This window comes from Purpureocillium takamizusanense, chromosome 2 (genome assembly GCF_022605165.1).
Source record: "Purpureocillium takamizusanense chromosome 2, complete sequence".
Classification (NCBI taxonomy): Eukaryota; Fungi; Ascomycota; class Sordariomycetes; order Hypocreales; family Ophiocordycipitaceae; genus Purpureocillium; species Purpureocillium takamizusanense.
In genome coordinates this window covers 3,119,385-3,138,205 of record NC_063069.1, presented here as the reverse complement: position 1 = coordinate 3,138,205, position 18,821 = coordinate 3,119,385, and the positions used below count along the sequence as shown (strand labels likewise).

Sequence of the window (18,821 nt, the reverse complement as noted above, 5' to 3'; positions counted from 1 at the left end):
CCAATTCCCATGAAATATAGCAGTGACACAATCCCGTACGCCACTGTCAGCTGTAGACGTCTGCAAACAGATTCAAATCAACATGTAGCGAAACAAATTGATTTCCTGGCTCTCTAGTAGTATATATGCGCTAAGCTACAGAATCATGACCCCAAGGCCGCCCTCGCCCCCGCTGCCGTTTCTATATCCATAAGTGAGGTAATGTGATGCCGCTCAGAATGTAACGCCCGCCCGCTGACCCTTGCACTGAATTCGAACCCTGCGCGGAAGACAGAAAATGAAACAACACCCCAAAAGCCCCCGCCGTATGGAGAGCAGGCTATTCCTCGTCGTCGTCGTCGCGGACGTGTACTGGGTCAAAAGGCAATGTTTCCCAATTGCCCTCGGCCACGCGGATGCGAAGCGTTGTCCAGCACCAGAGAACTATGGCAACAAACTCTTGAGCATCCAGGATTTGTGCCCAAAAGACGAAGAATATGTTCTACATGACTCGCTTGATATGCTATATCTCGTCTGGGGAGAACCTGCTCCCCTTGGCCAGGGTACGGTCCTTGCAAGCACCTGTCCAGCTGCGGTGCCGACATGGGGGCGCGTCGCTGGATGCGCTGAGCGTTGCCGAGGTTTCCGCCCCGGTGCTTGCATTTGTCGCGGTCGCAGTGATTCGGGGCGGCGTCATGGTCGTCATCGTGCCTGGCTGCGCAGTCCCCGATGTCGTTTCCGCTGGATCCCAACAGCCCCAGAATCTGCCTGGTGTTTCGCATGTGGTTGTGGATGTGGCAGTCGTGACACTCGTGGTCGATATCGTTGTGACAAGAGGGACTGTAGTGGTCGTCTTGTCCTTGCACCAGAACCAGCCTGGCGTCTCGCATGTCGAAGTAGATGACGTGGACGTGGACGAGGATGTCGTCGCAGTAGCTGTGCCTGTAGTTTCGTCAAGGCACCCCCACCAGCCTGGTGTCTTGCAAGTCGAAGTTCGGGTGCGTGTCCGCGTTGACGTGCTTGACCGGCTCGTCGTTGTGCTCTCCGTTCCATTGCTCTCGTACATCTTCCACGGGGCACAGTCTCGGCATTCCGGGGTCGAGTTGCATTCGGGAACATCGTCGTACTTCAGAATCACGTCTGAGATGACGGCACGGATCTTGTGAGTGCCAATACCAACTCGCCAGCCTTTGTCCGCCACCACGTCCCAGACACACTCACGGCCAGTGTGACAGGCTGTCTCTAGGGCGTAGCCGGCGAATGAGCAAGAAGCAGTGGCGCCGTTACATGTACCGATGTAGATGGGATCCGCGGTATGGCCGAAGTGAAACGTCCCCGTGTGCTCGCGTGTCTGCGGCGCCTTCGGGTCGGAACCGGGAGGAACGGGAAGACCGAGGCGAGATGCGGCAAGGGCCTCGGGTACGGCCTCGAACGTGACGGCCGGCAAACCGTATGTAAGGCCGAGAAGCGACGTGACTGCGCCGCCCAACGAGTGGCCCGTCAACCACACAACGGCATCCGGATACAGCTCGGTGACGTTGGAAAAGAGCTCTCGGGCGGCGGCATAGTACCGGTTCTCCTCGCGCAGCTCCTGCGTGACACATGTGTTGTTGCACGAGTACGTGCCCGTGGCACAGTCGCAGACCTTGTGCCACGTCCACTGACCCTGCTGGGCGCAGCAACAACTGAAGAAGAGGTTATCGTTGATCTTGTCGTTGGTGGTTGTGCCATCGCCGTCGAACACGGCGGGGGTCGTGCCCTTGAGGCCGATGACGATGGTTGAGTTGGTCTCATCGGCGAAGATGTGACCGCGAAGGCCGTCGGTCTGCCACCCGAAATCGGCGCTACGATTGAACGGCTCGCCGACCTCCTCCCAGTCTGCGCCATCCTCGTCCTCAACATAGGCGTTGGCTGTCATGTACGCTAGGCTCAAGACCGTGTCCTTGTCGGTGACGTCGGGCGCCGGGACCTCGTCCATGGTCCAGGCAGAGGCATCGAGGACGGCGGCGTAACCGTCGAGCCGCGCTCGTGCGACCATGGCATCTACCACGACAGGTCTTCGGTCCACCAGGCGCTCTATCGTATGTGGTTTGCTCTTGGCCTTGAGATGGGTCAAATCATGTTCGGGGTAGTCGTCTTCGGCAGCCAAAAAGACGCGGGGTGACGAGTCGTCGCGACCGACGACGTCGCGCTTGCGGTGTAGTCGCGGGTGGCGGTCGGTGCCATGGTGGTAGATGTGTCGTAGAGTAAAGGTGTGTTCTGCCGGGTGCGGAGGCTCGGGCCGCGGGTCAAAACCCGGAGAGGGAGGCAGGAACATGTCCTGTTTGACGATGCGATGCTGATCGGCCGAGGCGGCGGAGGGAGGGGCCGCGGCCAGGAAGGATAACAAGAGAGCAGCGGTGACTCTGCCTGCAGAGGCACAGCCGAAACCGGGGCCCGTCATGGCGGTAACAGTCTGTGCTATGCAGCCGCGCTCAGGCAGCGAAAGGATTTCTACATGAGCGATGCAGGAGGAGTGATGGGAAACAGAAAGAGTTGGTGCGGCTTGGACGACAATGGACTTGTTGAGGGCGACAGGGTGATGTTGTCATGCATCCATGGCTCATGAGGCGGGCACGCGCGCCGACTGTCGTCAGCGAAGGCTACTAAGAAGGAGGTACCTGGCTACGAGCTGACCGTCAGATAAGAGCATAATGGTTACTCGGCAGCGACTTGAAGTGTAGACTAACACGCGTATTATGTGTCTCGTTACTTTCTTACGTTTCCAACACTAGCAGAGCTGCTAAGATAGACGGCTGGGGCGGTCGGGGGCTACTTGATTCACCCAGCGTAGCATCGTCCTTCCAGGGGCCATGTGACCCACTGTTGGGGCCTGCCTCTGGGGGGTCAAGTGGCGACGCCGCGACGGGCAAGCAGTGAGCGCCGACCGGAGGGGGGAGGCGGGGCTGGGCTTCGTTCCCCCTAGCAGCTGCAGGCTTCCAGCAGCTGACCCGCCTGGACTGCAGCCCCCAGAGCACCCTGGACCTGGACCCGACATGTCGCGGGCGACCTCAGCGCAGCCCTTTTCAGTGAAGTTCTGGGCGCCTTCACCGCTGGAGCTTCATTGTTCTAGGCTGCCCTTGCTGGCGACGAAAGCCACCTAGAAGCTCCACTCCGCTCTCGCCCCATGGAAACGAGGCGCGTCTCCCCAAAGCGGTGGCGCGTGCGACGTGTGTGCATCTCAGGACAATTGATTGAATTTATCCACCACCACCCACCACCACTTTAACAGCGTCCGCGCGCCCACTCACTCGAGAGCTCCTGCCGTCACCCATCGCAATCGCCAACGAACGTACAGCGACGGGCGCTTCTCCCCGCCCATCGTCGAAATGACTGCAATGTGAGTTCAAATCCGAAGTCGAATTTCTCCCGTGGCGCTGTCCGCGCCCGCAATCGTCAAGCGCAAGGGCAGTCGTCTCTCAGATCGCCGCGCTTTGACAGCTGGCGAGCATCTCGTCTTGTCGCAGCCCGACGCTGACGCCGGGCACCTAGGGAGAGCTTCGACAGCATCTACCTTGACCTCTCCAAGGAGAGCGGCAAATGTAGGTTTGCCGAGACGGGCTTCGGATGGAAACCATCGGGCGGCGGCGAGACCTTCACCCTCGATCACAGCAACATCGGAGGCGCGCAATGGAGTCGAGCATCCAAGGGCTACGAGGTTCGCATCCTTCAGCGCAATTCGGGCATCATCCAGCTCGACGGCTTTCAGCAGGAGGACTACGAGCGCCTGAGCAAGGTCTTCAAGAACTGGTACAGCACCGTTCTCGAGTCCAAGGAGCATGCCCTGAGAGGCTGGAACTGGGGCAAGGCCGAGTTCTCCAAGGCCGAGCTCACATTTAGCGTCCAGAACAAGCCCGCGTTCGAGCTGCCCTATTCCGAGATTGGAAACACCAACCTTGCTGGCCGCAACGAGGTCGCTGTCGAAATGTCGCTGCCACAGGACGCCAACGACACTGGTACGGACGGCCAGGGCGGCGCGCGCGGCAAGGGGAAGAAGGCCGGCGCTGGTAGGGACCAGCTGGTCGAGATGCGCTTCTATATTCCCGGCACCACGACCAAGAAGGAGGCCGAGGGCGAAGACGGCGCTAGCGGCGACGAAGGAGAGGAGCAAAACGCCGCCACTCTCTTCTACGACACTCTGATCGAAAAGGCAGAGATTGGCGAGATGGCGGGCGACACCATCGCTACCTTTCTTGACGTTCTCCACCTCACCCCCAGGTTTGTCCCTCATCTGCTCTGAGTGCCATTGGTAGTCGTTTGCTTACTGAGTGACCCTACAGAGGACGGTTCGATATCGACATGTATGAAGCTTCTTTTCGGCTCCGCGGAAAGACTTACGACTACAAGATCCAGTACGACGCGATTAAGAAGTTCATGGTGTTGCCCAAGCCCGATGACATGCACTGTATGCTGTGTATTGGCCTGGATCCGCCGCTGCGCCAGGGCCAGACTCGGTATCCCTTCGTCGTCATGCAGTTTAAGAAGGACGAAGAGGTGACCATCGATCTCAACCTTGAGGAGAGCGAGCTGCAGAGCAAGTACAAAGACAAGCTGGACGCACACTACGAGGAGCCACTGCACCATGTCGTGGCCAAGATCTTCAGAGGCCTGGCCAACAAGAAGATTTCGTCGCCGGCTAAGGACTTTATCACGTAAGTCTCGAACCCAATTCCCGTGCTTGTTGCTTCACGCGTGCATAGCGTGCTGACCCCCATGACCACAGCCACCGAAGCCAGTACGGCATCAAGTGCTCCATCAAGGCCAGCGAGGGCTTCCTGTACTGTCTGGAGAAGGCCTTTATGTTCGTCCCCAAGCCGGCGACGTACATTGCCTACGAACAAACGCAGTCCGTGACCTTTTCGCGTGTCGGCGGCGCCGTGTCTACACTGTCTACCTTTGACATTACCGTCGTGATGAAGAACGGCGCGGGCTCTTCGCAGTTCAGCAACATTAACCGTGAGGACCTCAAGGCGCTCGAGGCCTTCTTCAAACTCAAGGGACTGCGCGTTAAGAATGAGATCGACGAGGACGCCAACATGCTCGCCGCGGCGCTGCGCGAGCAGGACATGGACGAGTCCGACGACGAGGTTGTGGCCGGTAAGGCCGACCGCGGCTCCGCCGACGAGGACGAGGAGAGCGTCGACGAAGACTTCCGCGCCGACAGCGACAGCGACGTCGCCGAGGAGTACGACAGTGCTCACGAGAGCTCCGGCTCCGGCAGCGCGAGCGACGCCGAGAGCGGCGTCGACGACGAGGACATGGATGATGGCGACGATGACGACGCGGAGGAGGAAGACGAGCGACCCAAGAAGAAGAAAAAGACGGGTTAGATGTAGGGAGCTTTCCCTCCCGCCGAGGGGAAGAAGAGGGAGTGGCGGGGGCAAAGTACCCATCGTTTTAGCAAATGCTCGCTGCCCACAGCGCTGGATATGGGAATGGCTGTGGTGGCGTTTGACGAGGGTGACGAAAGTCACGAGCCTTGACGGCGTTTAGGACTGGTTTCTTCTGGTAGTGATGGAGAGGAGAGGGGGCTGGTCGAGGCCTGCTATGCAAGCAATACCCGTGTAATGGATAGCTGTGCATGTAGTAGGATGCCAACTTCGTCTCCCCAAAGAGAGAGAGAGAGAGAGAGAGAGAGAGAGAGAGAGAGAGAGAGAGACGATTTACTACGTTAGGTCTGGCCGTGGATGGGTCGAAGAAGTAAGAGCCTAAGATATCCAGGCAAGCAAGGGGCAACCAGTCAAGTCTCACGCAAATCTGACATCTGGACCTCTCATCGTTTCTCGGGAGCAGACAGTGACTGCCAAGGACCACCAGTCACGACGCCGCAAACATCACGTTCTTGTTTCCTACTTTGGTAACTTCGATCGAATTGATAATTCGTGCCCATCGAGCTCCGTCGCCAGGCCTTCCTCGCTAGTAGGTCGGTCCAACGCAAATGTTCGCTCCCCCGTCCGTCCGTCCCTTCCTACATACACAGGTGGTCGGTCCTTGCGAGCCCCCTTCTCCACGCAGTGCCCTGGCAGAGCTACACTTACACCCTCAAAGGCGAGAGCGCAAACTGATGCGCACTGCTCACATGGAACCAACACCCTCGGTCGCCTGTCCCCACCACAGTCCGACCTTTCCGTGCGCTACCACCGAACGTTGGCTCCTGAGCTGGCCGCTCGATAAAGCCGAGGAAGAAGACGTTTTGAGGAACCATCCAATTTTGCGCCGTCTACTTCCGCAGAACCTGTTTTCCCGCTTTTCTTTATATAGAAAACCAAATCCCACCATCAACGCCCTTGAACGAGAGACAGAAGCGTATACATAACCACGCGGTCCGTGCGCTGCTCATAACTCGTCTTGGTGCACCGGGTCGTGTGCCTTCCAGACATGCCGCATTGCAGCGCAACTCTTATGCCATCTATAGGCGCACAGGTCCGAGAAGCATAAAGGGGAAAGCAAAGAGGCTGTCTGTCGTGTCGAGCGTGTGCCGGTTCAAATGTTAAGCAGGTCTAAGAAAACAAAACAAAACAAAAAGAAAACGACTGTGATATGTGACGGTAAGTCACCGCATGCCCGCCGGGTGCGGCGTGTAAGAAGGAACCATGATGCAGGGGTCCTTAGATCTGATCGGCGTTATTCGCCTTGACATAAGACCGAGGAAACAAGGCGTATTGTCCCACGGGCGGTGGCGTCTGGGTGGTCAGACTCGTGGTTCTGGAGCGGCCCCTCCGCATCCGCGTGAAGTCAGGTGACCGACCAGGGCCTGCTTCGTCGACGACATGCGACTCACTGGCGTGGCTCTTATGCTGTACCCTTCTGGAATTGGTCGTCGTGGCGAACCCGACGAGCTCCGGAACGGTATCTCTGGTTGCCGCGTTTCTCGGGTCGCACTCGTCTCCCGTTTGCATCTTGTCGCCCAAGGTGACTGTCGGCAATGGCTCCGACTCGTCGGTCCACGCGCCCGCCAACTTGTTCAGCGACGTGCTGCTGGCCGTGTGGCGCGTGACTGTTGTCCACGAGGAAGCTGTCGACATGTGCCGCTTCCCGGTCGAGTTGGACCGCGAAGTAGAGTCGGTCGTAGTCGTCGACGTGCTGGACCTCTGATAGACTGGTGCCGCCCTCGTGTTGGGATGGGTGCCCTCCTCGAAGAAAGCCGCCTGGAAGAGCGGGACGTGGTATTCGTCGTAGTCCAAATTGGTGTGTTTTTCGGCCTCCTTGATCATCATCTGCTGCTGATAGTCGCCAGGAATGAGCAAAGACGGCGATAGAGTGAATCCGTGAGACTCCTTGAAACTTGATGCGTACGAAGCACGGTTGCCGGTCCGCAGCTCCAGGTGTCGAGGGTTCTTTCGGTCACCCTTGGGCAAAGAGAAGTTGTGCGTCACCACCGGATTCGACGTGGGCGTCACGGCCTCGTGGCCCAGTACGGCCGAAGCCTGACTAGCAGGACTGAGGCCGGGCAGGTCGTGAGGAGTCGGGGAGAGAATTGCGGGGCATGATTGCGCCAGACCCAGGCCTCTAATCTCGCCCAGCTCGCTGTCCATGAAGGAATGCGTCGGAGGAGAGCCGTTGTCACGAGCTGTTTCCAGTGACGGCCGTCCCCACTCGTAGTTGCAGTCTGCCTCTGCCTCATGCTCGTAGCAGTAGTCGATGTCATCCTCCCAGCCGTCCAAAGACATTCCGAGCCCTAATCCCGCCGGCTGGTTGGCTTCCGATCCGGCGACACCCCGCGCCACCGGGCGTTCGGATCGGCCTAGTGTCTCCGAAGCCCCGCTCATCGGCCTTTGCAACTCGGCAAGCGACCGCAGCATTGGGACGGAATGACTTCCTCGGAGCGATGAATTGTTACTGACGAGGCTGAGGCGAGACTGGCGAGATACTCGAAATTGTTCTTCCTCCTCCGGTACGTCTGGCAACGCAGATAGAATCGGATCGTATAAGCCCTGAACCGGTGAGTTCAGCGGCCAAGCCATGTCGAGAGCCTCCCCAAGCACGGAAGACGGCGCCCCACCCTCGGCGACGGAACTGTGTTCACGGTAGCCCGACGTGACGGTGGGCAGATGTTCTGCGGAGCTAAAAGGAGGGAACGGCTGCGGGCGTCGGAAGCCAAACGTTGTCTGAGGGCGATCGCCCAGTGTCGACCAGTCGTGCTCATGAGGGTCCGGATAGTTGGATTGCCGACTGGAAACGCGCGGAGGGACCGGCGGGACTGCAGAAACAAGACTGGCCTCGACCGGCGAACGCGGGGGTCGCACAGGGGGGCGCGGTGGACTCTTGCGAAGACGCTCTCGTGAGCGGGAATGCTTCACCAGCCGTCGAGGTGCGGGCACAGGGGCTGACTGGCGAGGAAACGACGACTGTTGTGGCGTCGTGGCATCGTAGTGACCGTTATATGCGTCATCTATGGCGTCCGTTGACACGGCGTATTGGCCGTGGAACTCAGCTGTTGGGCCTCTCACGGCAGTAGGCATGCTGATTGAACCGTGGGCTGGGACGGGAGGATAGCTTGCCGTGGGGTCTACCACGTAGGCCGCCTCCGCAGCGTGTGCAGCCTGCTTTCGTTGCCTGTGAGCCACGTGCTGAAAGTTGAAGGGACCCGATATTTGCAGTTTCTTCTGCATTGCCTCATCTCTGGAGGGCTTTCGACGAGAGAAAATGGTCGGTAGGATGGAATCCTTGGTCCCAAGGCCGTTGGAGTCGGCTGGGCCGTCAACCGAGTATATCGAGCTTGCAGATGAGCTGTGGGAGCTGCTTTCCCGCTTCGACTTGCCTCTTCGGTGGAACAAGTTCTTGCTGAAGTTGTGAACGCTCTCAGCACGGTCACGAGACGGGGTACTGCTGCTGTCATTGGAACGAGTTGACGTTCGTCGGGCAATGAAGTGGCTCTCCAGTGCTATCTCCCATGGCGGCCGGTCGATGGCATCCATTGCGCCGACTGAGGCCAGGGACGACGACTCCGACGAGGCGGCACGATGGCCATGCTGTCGGTGTAATCGCGAGACGCGCTTCATCTGCTTGTTCGAGTTTCGTGACCTCTCGGGCGAGGGAGAGCCGTCGGCTGCTGCATCCAGAAACTGGGCAACGCTCGCGCTCGAAAGCTGTTCCGTGGAGGACGGACCAGAGCGCTGGGTGGTGGCTTGTGGAGGAGGAGCAAATGGTCGAGACTTGGGAGGGTCCTTTTTGTCTCGTTTGACGGGCTGTGTGGGTACTCCAGTGTAGTACCCCGAGTACAAAGACAAGGACGAGGCAGTAATCATGGTTTCCTGGTGGAGCGGCAGAGGGCGACGACAAGTCGTGCCCTCCGGATCATTGGTCGCGGTCCAGGTTGAACAACGAAGGCCGGAATTGGTCTCCTGATCTGCAAGCTCGCGCAAGATGGACGTGAAACCCGAAAAGGGCCGTTGTTGGAAGATCGCAACCGTCGACACGGAGCAAGCATGGTACGGAGACCTGCTGTGGGGGGGTGTTTTGGAGAGCCAGCGCCGGCTAGCACTGATATTATAATGAGACGGTCGGCGAGCTGCGAGAGATTTGGCTGTAATTTTGGGGGCCACGAGAGAGCGCCGAGCAAGGATTTGACAGACCCCCCCCGGCCCGGGCGAGGGCAAGGCCAGGTACTCCTGGGGTGGAAGGGGCCACAGGGTCCGGGGTGCAAAGTGCGTTTGCTGGTGGGCTAGGGGAGATAGACCTCGGATCGGGGGGAGGGAAGGTCGAGCAGGGCCGATGCCTGTGCCAATTTACAGAGGGAGGCGATTGGTGGGCAACATCTCGATGCAAGGCGTCGTGCGGCATGTGCCTTCTGACGCATATACGAAGCCCAGTGAGTGGTGGCTACTGCTACTATGAAGCGGTGACGGGGCCCAGCTTGCGTGTGCAAAGCAGTCCATGTGCAACACTTTGGAGGTGGATGTTGCCGGCGCGAGGGGCCGGTGCTTGTATAAGTGCGAAGAGCAGTGACGGAGTCCCTCCTGACTGGGTCAATTGAATTGATGGCCCAAAAAGGGCCCGGCGAGTGGGACGGCGACCGCGACTAACTAGAGTGCCCCTCGTTCAAGCACAGACTTCGTCCCGCGGAATCGGAACGGCTCTTGGGTGCGGGTGCGCCTGCGTGGGTGTCTGAGACAGCTAGCTTTTGAGGCTGTTGGGCGGGCGCGTTCGAACCGTCGAGCTGGCTTGGGCCTTGGAGGCTGGTGAACAGTGGACGGCCCGGCTGGAAGCAAGCTTGACAAGACAAACAAAGCTCGTCCACCGACGAAAAGAGACGATAAGGAGGCGAGAGTGATGGCGAAGGCAAGGGGTTGACGAGACGTTGTACCTGGAAAGGCTCTTCGCCGAATGAGCTGAGTGTCAAGTCACATCGACAGCTTCCCAAGATGAGTCGCACCGCATCGCTAGAGGTGCCGGCCGTGTCCTCCTGCGCCGGCCGCAGTCAGGAGGAGCCCAGGGTCCATCGTCCAGACACGGAAAGTCGACGAGTGTTGGTGGAGGCGGCCGCCAATCAGACAGGCCTCGACGCGGCGTGTGTGTGTGTGGATTGTGTGGATTTTTAGCGTGTCGACTCAACAGGGGCGGCCGGTTCAATTCATCAATCTGGCTGGCCATCCGCCGCGTCGGGTCGTCCTTCGATTCTGCCGGACGTGGAGAGAAGAGCAAGAGCTCGCTTGGTTGAATCCGCCCTTGACGGGGTCGCGCCAACTCCATCTACAGTCCATGGACGGGGACGCGCCGTCGCCCTTTGGCCAAGGTAGGTTTGGCTGTGCTTGCTGCGGGCTGCAGGGCAATCCTCACTCATCCCTCTGCAGTGATATGCAGGAACGGCATGGCGGGCGTCGCTTGGATGAACCAACAGCAGCGGAGGCTGGTGTCGAGACAGGCAGGGCCCGAAGGACTGCAGACGACGCCAACCATTCATGTCAGCCCAGAAACAGGAAGAGGCGGAACCGGGCGGGAGGGAGACACATCGGCACACCTCTCTCATCAGGCTCGCTGCAGGCGGCGGGCGGGCGGTCAGGCATGCTGGCAGGCAGGCAGATAGGCTGGATGGCTGGCATGGCTGGCATGGCTCCCCCCTCGCCCTCCTCAACTCATGTACGTACGTACGTGCAGGTACGGATGCTGCGGGCCAGGGCTCGCGTGCCGGTCCCTTGGCCATGTTCCAGTCCAGTCCAGTCCAGCAAGGTGCGGTGCGGTGCGTCGACGAGAGCGCCCGGCGTTGCCCACTGGGCGGCGGGCGTGGCAGAACCAGGCAAAGGGCGACGTCGACGTGCCTCTAGTCAGGGGCCCCGGAAGCTTGCCCACCCTCATCTCCACAGCAGCTTATGCCTCGGCCAGGGATTCCCAAGACCCATCCTTGGTAGCGCTGGCCGTGGCGTGGAGCCCGCTGTTGGTGCCAGCCTGGCAGGTAACTACAGGTAATAACCTTAGTACCTTGGGTACCAGTAGGTTACGTGCTTGGTGCCCGGCCGTCAAGTCGCACGACAGGCTCGCCCACAGGTCGTGGTGCCCGGTGACTTGGGGATCCAGCGCGCCGCCCCAGACTTCGAGGCGGTCGAGCCATGTCACCGGGAGGCTGTGAAACGTCAGGCGCTGGGCTGGGCTGGGCTGGGCTGGGCTGGGCTGGGCTGGGCTGGGTCCGGCTAGGCTGGCCCTGCCCTGCCCTGCCCTGGGATCGACTGCGGTGGACGTTTCTGGCGCTGAGGAGAGTGGCCGCCGATGCGCCAACGTCCGTGCCTACAACAAGGACGGTGCGGTGCGTCTGAACTTGTCTCGGGCTAGGCTTGTTGCCACGAGGCAGAGGTGCAGCCCGTTGTTTGCGACGACGGCACGGTAGGTAGGATAAAACAGCGGGCTTGAGACACGTCTCGGCTAGGTACCCGTTCCCGTTGCACCTTGCCTCTTGCCGTCGGTCGCGCACGGCGGCGGCGGCCGTCTCGGTTCGATTCTCTTGCCCTTGGTGTGCCGCTGAGCCTCGCTGTCGTAGAGGTAAGGTACTAATAAGCTGAAGTACATGAGCAGTGCCTGTAGTAGTAGTTATCTGCAGGTAGGTATACCAAGGTCCATTGCGCAGCCCAGTGCAAGAACCGGCCACCATATGGTTACCTAGTACCTGACTTTGAGTGCCTCACAAGTCGTTCCAAGGCGGGAGCAGCGTCGACGAGTACGACGTTAGCTGTTCCTGCAGTGCATGGAAGCAAGTTCCGTCAACCAATTGCCCCGGGAAACCCCCATCGTCGCTTCACCCCCTGGCGCGCGAAGCGGTGGAGGCAAGTACGACTGTCTTGGTGGCACCCGCTTCTCTTTCGAATGGCTCGATAGACTTGGGGACTGTCCGTTCCTGCCTTGAAATGCCCACTTGATACCAAGGTAAATACCTAGGCACGAGGTAGGCAAGTACTATCAGGTAGGTGCTTATAGGTGTCCAGTACGGCACTGCACTACCTAAGGTACCTGTACCTAGGCAGAGGCAGCTTGAGCAAGTGCCACCCTGAAGTAGGTACCCAAGTACCGGTAAGGTAGTAAGGTAGGAACGCACAAGAGCAGCACCCGTTTCAGGAGCAGCACCAGCACCAGCAGTAGCAGCAGCTGGAGGCACACCAGCATTTCTTCCAGTTGCTCCCGCATCCCATCGTTGCCTCGATACCTGCGCGCCTGGAACGTGGCATCTTACACCCTTCGCGCGCATCTCACCAGCGAGCCGTCCTCAAGCCGCCTCGACTGCTGTGCATAACCGAATGACCCTTTGCCTGGGTCTGCCAAGCGGCGTCTTCACCGGTCCAGAGATGCCTCGAACCCAGCCACCCGTGGGACCACCCTCTGACTGCAGGATGGGGTCCCTAGTCGCCGCGCGAGCTTCGGCGATGCCAAACAAAGCCACGCCCATTGGGACAGGGACCATGAAAAAGGATCCTCTTGCAGCGTTCTAATAATCCCGACTTCTTGGGCCAGAAGGGATAGAGCAGGGGGCCGCTTCAGGGGGAGACAGTCAGCGCTTTTCCCAGGCCCTCCCCCTCCCTTCTTGGCTGCCTGCCAATAAACCTATCCCAAGCGAACATTCAAATACGGCTGATAGGTAAAGGGCAAGTGATCAAAGCGGTAGCTCCAAGAGCACAGATAGCAGTCACAAGGCTTTTGATTTCCGCGAGACAATACCTGGACGCGCCACGTTGGATGCTTGCTGTGGCCTTGACACCCGGTCTCAAGGCTGCGCAGGACAGACGAGGCGGGACATTTGCGCCTCAGCGGTGGATACTTCCATGCCAGATCTGACTTCTCCACACTCCTGGGCCCGTTGCGATGGGCTGTGCTGTGCTACAGGCTTTCGCACAAGCAGATGGGTCTGGAGGGCCCCGGGACACAGACAGGCGCATATTTCTCCGCTTTGACGCGCAGCAGATTCAACATGCCTGTCCTGCCGTTCGACTCTCAAGCTCCGTTATCAACTTCAAGCGGAGCAAGGCCGATTCCTTCCGCGACGTAAAGACACAAAATACACTACTTAGTCTAGGGCTACCTTGTGTGAAACGGATAGCCCTGACGACGAGCATTACAAGCGGGCAAGAGTCCAAAGTCCGGAGTACAGTGAACTCACTATACAAGCACCTTCAATCTTCGGGCCATGTTGGATCTTTGAGGGAGGGCTGGTCTCGACCTCCCGGGCGAGCATTGACAGCCTGCTCAGTGTCTCGACTCTCAGGCCGACGAGCCTGTGTCGAGCGGCACCCTTGACACACGACACAGGCGTTGAGCCGCCCTACCTGCTTCGGATGACTTGCAGCATGGCTGTTCCGTGGACATGCTCCGTAGGACTTTCTCGCGCTAGAACACGAGGCGTTGCAACCGACACACGCGCGCCAACCCAGCCAGCCAGCACGATACATATACATGGGCGGTGGCATTGAGGCTTGCCTCTTCCGAGACCAAGCTTGCTTGATGGGCTCACAGACGAGGGAGCTAGACAGGCTGCTAGCAGCTCATCCCAAAGTAAGCCACCGGGGTATGCGTTCTGAGGCGTCATGGCAGCGATGGTCGAAGTTTCCCCATCTTTGTGGACGTTACATTGTCTTTCTCACTCTCAAGGACCCGAACCGATCGTGGATGCAAAAAGACTGGCATTGTCGACTTTGCGGACAGGGGTGGCAAGGGTCAGGATGCGCCACCTGCGTGGACTCGTCTCCCGTGGGTTAGACCCATGCAGCTAGGTGACACCTGCAGCTCTAGCGTGAGGCACGCCTCCATCGGCGGTCGTCATGATGCAAACATGGTGGGCAGAGGTTGTGTTCCACGGCCTTCTGTTGCTGCACCCCTTGTTGGTGCAGGAACTGCAACCTGCCCTGCAACGACGACGAAGAACGCGTCGCCCCGGCGTGTGATTGGTCCCGGGAGCTCACCATCACAGTCAGAACGGAAACCAAGAGCCAGACGCGGCAGGTTCCCCCCCCCCCCCGTTTGCCAGTTTTCAAGGCGACTTCTGGGATGCGCAAGCATAGCCTAGGAGAGCAAGTGCTCCGATGCGCGCCTTGTGCGTTTGGCACTTGATGAACCACTTGGGCTTCCCCGTGCTGAACAATTGACAAGGACAGAGTACCTATCCAATATCGTTAGTTGGTCATATTTACTATGCATCCATCACAGTAGCAACTCGAGCAGCTGTCGAGCGACCAACGACTCGTCTCCGGTGAGCTGCAACGCAGACGAGAGCTGCCAGACCCCCCACAACATCGGCACGTCAACAAGGTCTTCACTCCGCACGCAAGGTACAGGGGGCTGCAAATCTGCAATAAACTTCCATGGTGGGACAATGCTCGCTCGCCCCCCTGCAGGCCCCTTTTGAGTACGAGCACTCGCACAAGTACGTACAACAAGAAGCTGCGAGATGCGAGCCCAGGTCTCCCCTGCCGTCGCGTCGTGGCCCGTATAGGCACTCTCACAAGTAGACGCGAGAGGCCAAGGGAGATGGGCAACCGCTGTCGATAGCATTGCCTGCTATGATGCTCCGCCAGACGAGCTGCAGCGGCTTGCCTCGTGGCGCTCGGAATCAACCCGTGATACTAACAGCTGGGATGCCGTGACACTCAGCGCGCAACATTGATTGCGACTACGGATTTCTTTTCTTTCCAGCGCAGAACCACGCCGGCCAGCCACGACACGGCACGGGCACATGCAGGGGAGCGGCATCGCACTGGTTATCGTCATTGCTACCACTGGACTAGGTAACGATGGACGGACCGCTAGCTTCTGTCGTGATATGTGGCCTGAGCAAGCCCCGAAGATCTCAATGGTGGGGGCAGCGGGTCGACATGGATCGCGAGAGGACGGCTTGGGGCCCTCGTTGGATGGAGTGAGCGGCTCATCAACGCGACGGTGGCATGCTTGGTTCGCGGGCCATGACCCGACGTGCTTCGCAATCCTGGGCGGAGGCTTCTGTTCCTTCGCGCTTGTGCGAGTAGTGAGTATTACTAGTATTACTCGCAAGACGCGCACCAAAGAGCCTAGGGCGTCACTCCTTGGTCGATGTCGGACGGCACGGCACGGCTTGCTTGCGCTGTTGGTGCTCACCCGACGTTCGTCCGTACTTCGTACATGCGATCCAGTCCAATTCTGCAGCACGAACGACGCGGGAGCCGTCGTGAAAGAGGCTACTAGAGGCATCGACGTCGGACGGTCCAAATCACGGGCAATCCAGGCGCCGTAGTGCCGAGGTCAATGACGTTGGTTGCCCTAGTATTCACTTGAGACAGATGCTGTAGGTGGTGAGGGTGGTCTCGGAGCTGCAAATCGATGCGCTTGCCAGTTGTCCACGCGGGCTTTGTCGGAGAGGGCAGACACGGAAGACGCTGGATCTGGCGCCACAGGGGAACAAAGGCCCGGGGGAACTCTGCCTCGTGCCGTACCCTATCGTACCCTAACCGTACCGGCTGGTCGCGGGGGGGAGACGACGCGCGCGCGCTCCAGAGAGGTCGGTGTGACGGGACTGCAGGCTGCTACTGCATGGGGCTGCATGTTGGTGGGCATTGGGTGTGTGAACGGGCCATTGACGACTCGCATGGCATGTTATTATTTTTTTCCTTGTTCGATGTGCCATGGGCGTTTCGGAAGTTCTGGCCGAGGCAAGGGCTTGTTTGGATTTCCAATACTAAGTTATGTACAGACCCCATCCATCTCGAGTTCAGCTGCCTCGCCCACCAACACGCACGACTCAAGCATTGCGCCGAGATGATCAAACAGTGTGGCTTTGACCGATCTGAGATGGGGACGGATACGTATGTACGCAGTCTTGCTATCTATCCTGGCCGACAGCCCAGCCCTGCCCAGCCCTGCCCTGCCCTGTCCTGCCCCGCCGAGACACGTTGCGCAAAGTGAGGGGGGTTCACTCAGCATGAAGAGCATAATACCTTGCATGGGAGCTGATTCAAGCAGGACTCATCAAGGGAAGCCGACCTTGCCTCGGCAGGCAGCATTGTTGACGGAAGGCGTTGAGTCTTTTCAACACTAACAACAAACAGACGGGGTTTTGACTTGGGCCGACCGAAATCCGACGAAGCGGCACCACAAGGGCGCAACACTGCCGTTGCGGATGCACTCTGCTGGCTCTGCTTTGGGGTGTGAAAGATGCTGAAACGCACAGAGGTAGCGTCACGCTTCGACAGGACCCCCAGGAACGGAACGGACTAAGATCGGCAGTCTGCTCTGTGCGTTTCTCTCCACGCCCTAGTTAACGAACGTAACTACCAGCAGCGGCTCCTCCCACCAACCGTCCGAGAAGAGTCTCACACTCACCTTGGACCCCACCACCGACCGACAATCAGTCCCGGAAAGCTTGATCGGGCTTTGCGGACAGACCCGAGCCGGGGGGGGGGGGATGTGGTGTCGTCGGGCGCACAGGCAGAAACTGAAAGCATGGGTCAAGCTAGTTAACTCAATATCCGGCTCGCACGATCCTCGACAGCGTGCTCGGCATTGTAGGGGACTAAAAGTAGCGCCTGCCAAGTAATATCCGACGAGATGGCATCCCGTCACCCAACGGGCGATCAACGCCAGCCAGCCACTCTGACGGTAGCAAAGCGTTGCTCATCAGTCGGTGGGCGATTGCAGGCAAGGGGTCGTCTATCGCCGTCGCAAACGCTCTGCAGCATTGATCAGTGGGTACGTAGTCAGTCGGGTCTATGAAGTACTGGTAGAACAATTACGGGCAGCGCGGTACGTTACCAGCGAACGCAGCCACCTCGAGTCGTCCATTGCGCAGAGCGTGGGGCATTCATTGGGCGTGGTGATCGTTTCGTGATGCCGACGCGGCAGCCGAGCATGACGAAGCCTGGACGAACGAACGATCCACCACGCACGATGCCGGCTCGACACCCAAGCAAAATGATGCCTGAGCGAACGATTCTTCACGCATGCTGCCGACGCGAGAGCCGGGCACCATTGAGGCTTGACAATGATCCCATCATGCATCTTCACACCTTGTAGTGGTACGTAGTATGAGGAAAAGAGGTGGAAGAGCCAGCCAGGGACATCCCTGTGAGCAATATGCTACTTAAGTTACTGCTATTACTATCACTTGCCACCACGGCCCCAGGTCTCCAATACCTATCCCTAGTCTAAGGCTCCCCTCGTCTTGGCATCCCTTACATGTTGATGGAGAAAAATCTGGTACCGACGCCTTTTGCCGGGGGACCCGTTGTCTGTGTTGATTCAGCCTCACCCATTCATTGCTTTGGTGGTTGTAGTTAACTAGTACGTAGTCGTTTAAAGTTTGCATCGCCCGTTTGCCTTGCCCCTCACATCACCGTGCCGTGCGTGCCCCCTGGGACCACGACAACGTTCTGCCCCGAGCTTGATGACGAATAAGTTGCGTGGCACTACGTCCGGGAAACGCATGCCCACGATGCCCAGGTTTCAAAACAAATAATGTATATCGTTGTTGGGAGAAATGACAACTACCGGCATCCATCTCGTCCTGAGTGGGGTGCGCTGCGCCAACAAACGCCATGTGATGCGATGCCATGCGATGCTATGCCATGCGATGCGGGGGGACCGACCGACCGACCGGCTCTTTCTTTCTGTACGCCCGACCGACTCACGGCCAAAGGGGGAACGACGCAGTAACTAGTTACCAAGTTAAACTAACTGCCCAAGTTGCTACGTACGTAGTTACTGCGTACTCCCAAACTGTAACTAGACGCCCGCCGAAACCGGGAGCTTCCTAGAAGCGGGCGTCCAACGGGGTTGCACTTGTTGTTTGTTGCTCGCATCACGCAATTTTCCTTCTCCACGCTTTTTTCATCTTGCCTGGCACCCGGAGGGCCTGCGAACGCGACTCCAACTGCCCCCTTTCCTCCCCTCCTCTGCTCTGCTCTTCTCTCCTATACGCGACTCGCCAGCAGGCAGTCTTTTATTTTCCGAGTAGCTCGCTTGGTCGGTCGGTGATTCCTTCCGCCCTGGGGGGGGGCTTGTTTTGTTTTGTTATGGCGTGGCAGGGCATGTCATGGGCATGGGCATGGGCCCGCTGCTGCGTGCTTACGTGCCTCTTAGTACAGGTAGTGGTAAGTTTACTACCTACTTAGCACTCGGTAGATCCGGCGCAGAATCGCGCTCTGCCGCAGGGTCGGTGCGGGCAGATTCGTTGTTCCTATTAGTTAGAATTACTAGCAACGTCGGCGGCGTTTGTGCTGGGGCCCGCGAGAGACGTCTGCTCGTCTGCGGCTACCTGCCCAGTTGCTTGCTTGGGTTGCTGGCGAGAACGGCACTGCTTTGGTCCGTCTCGGCTTCGTCCTTGCCGTCATCCGCGCCCCCCCCCTTCCTGACATGCATTG

General features: G+C 58.9%; 3 protein-coding genes across 3 annotated transcripts; 1 reads left to right on the top strand and 2 right to left on the bottom strand.

Annotated features, from left to right (window-relative positions):
- Positions 1-84: 84 nt before the first annotated feature.
- ATG15 (Triacylglycerol lipase) lies at positions 85-2,558 on the bottom strand. Its single transcript, XM_047983809.1, has one exon. The coding sequence runs from the start codon at positions 2,420-2,422 to the stop codon at positions 503-505; it is 1,920 nt and encodes a 639-aa protein (XP_047839781.1). The 5' UTR covers positions 2,423-2,558; the 3' UTR covers positions 85-502.
- Positions 2,559-3,198: 640 nt separating this feature from the next.
- On the top strand, positions 3,199-5,667 carry POB3 (FACT complex subunit). The gene is made up of 4 exons (XM_047983808.1): positions 3,199-3,358; positions 3,511-4,236; positions 4,299-4,670; positions 4,742-5,667. Exons 1-4 carry the CDS (start codon positions 3,348-3,350, stop codon positions 5,346-5,348), a joined length of 1,716 nt encoding a protein of 571 aa, XP_047839780.1. The 5' UTR covers positions 3,199-3,347; the 3' UTR covers positions 5,349-5,667.
- A 200-nt stretch (positions 5,668-5,867) lies between these two features.
- Positions 5,868-9,481, bottom strand: JDV02_002741 (uncharacterized protein). The gene has a single exon (XM_047983807.1). It carries the CDS (start codon positions 9,264-9,266, stop codon positions 6,627-6,629), a length of 2,640 nt encoding a protein of 879 aa, XP_047839779.1. The 5' UTR covers positions 9,267-9,481; the 3' UTR covers positions 5,868-6,626.
- Between the last annotated feature and the right edge of the window lie 9,340 nt (positions 9,482-18,821).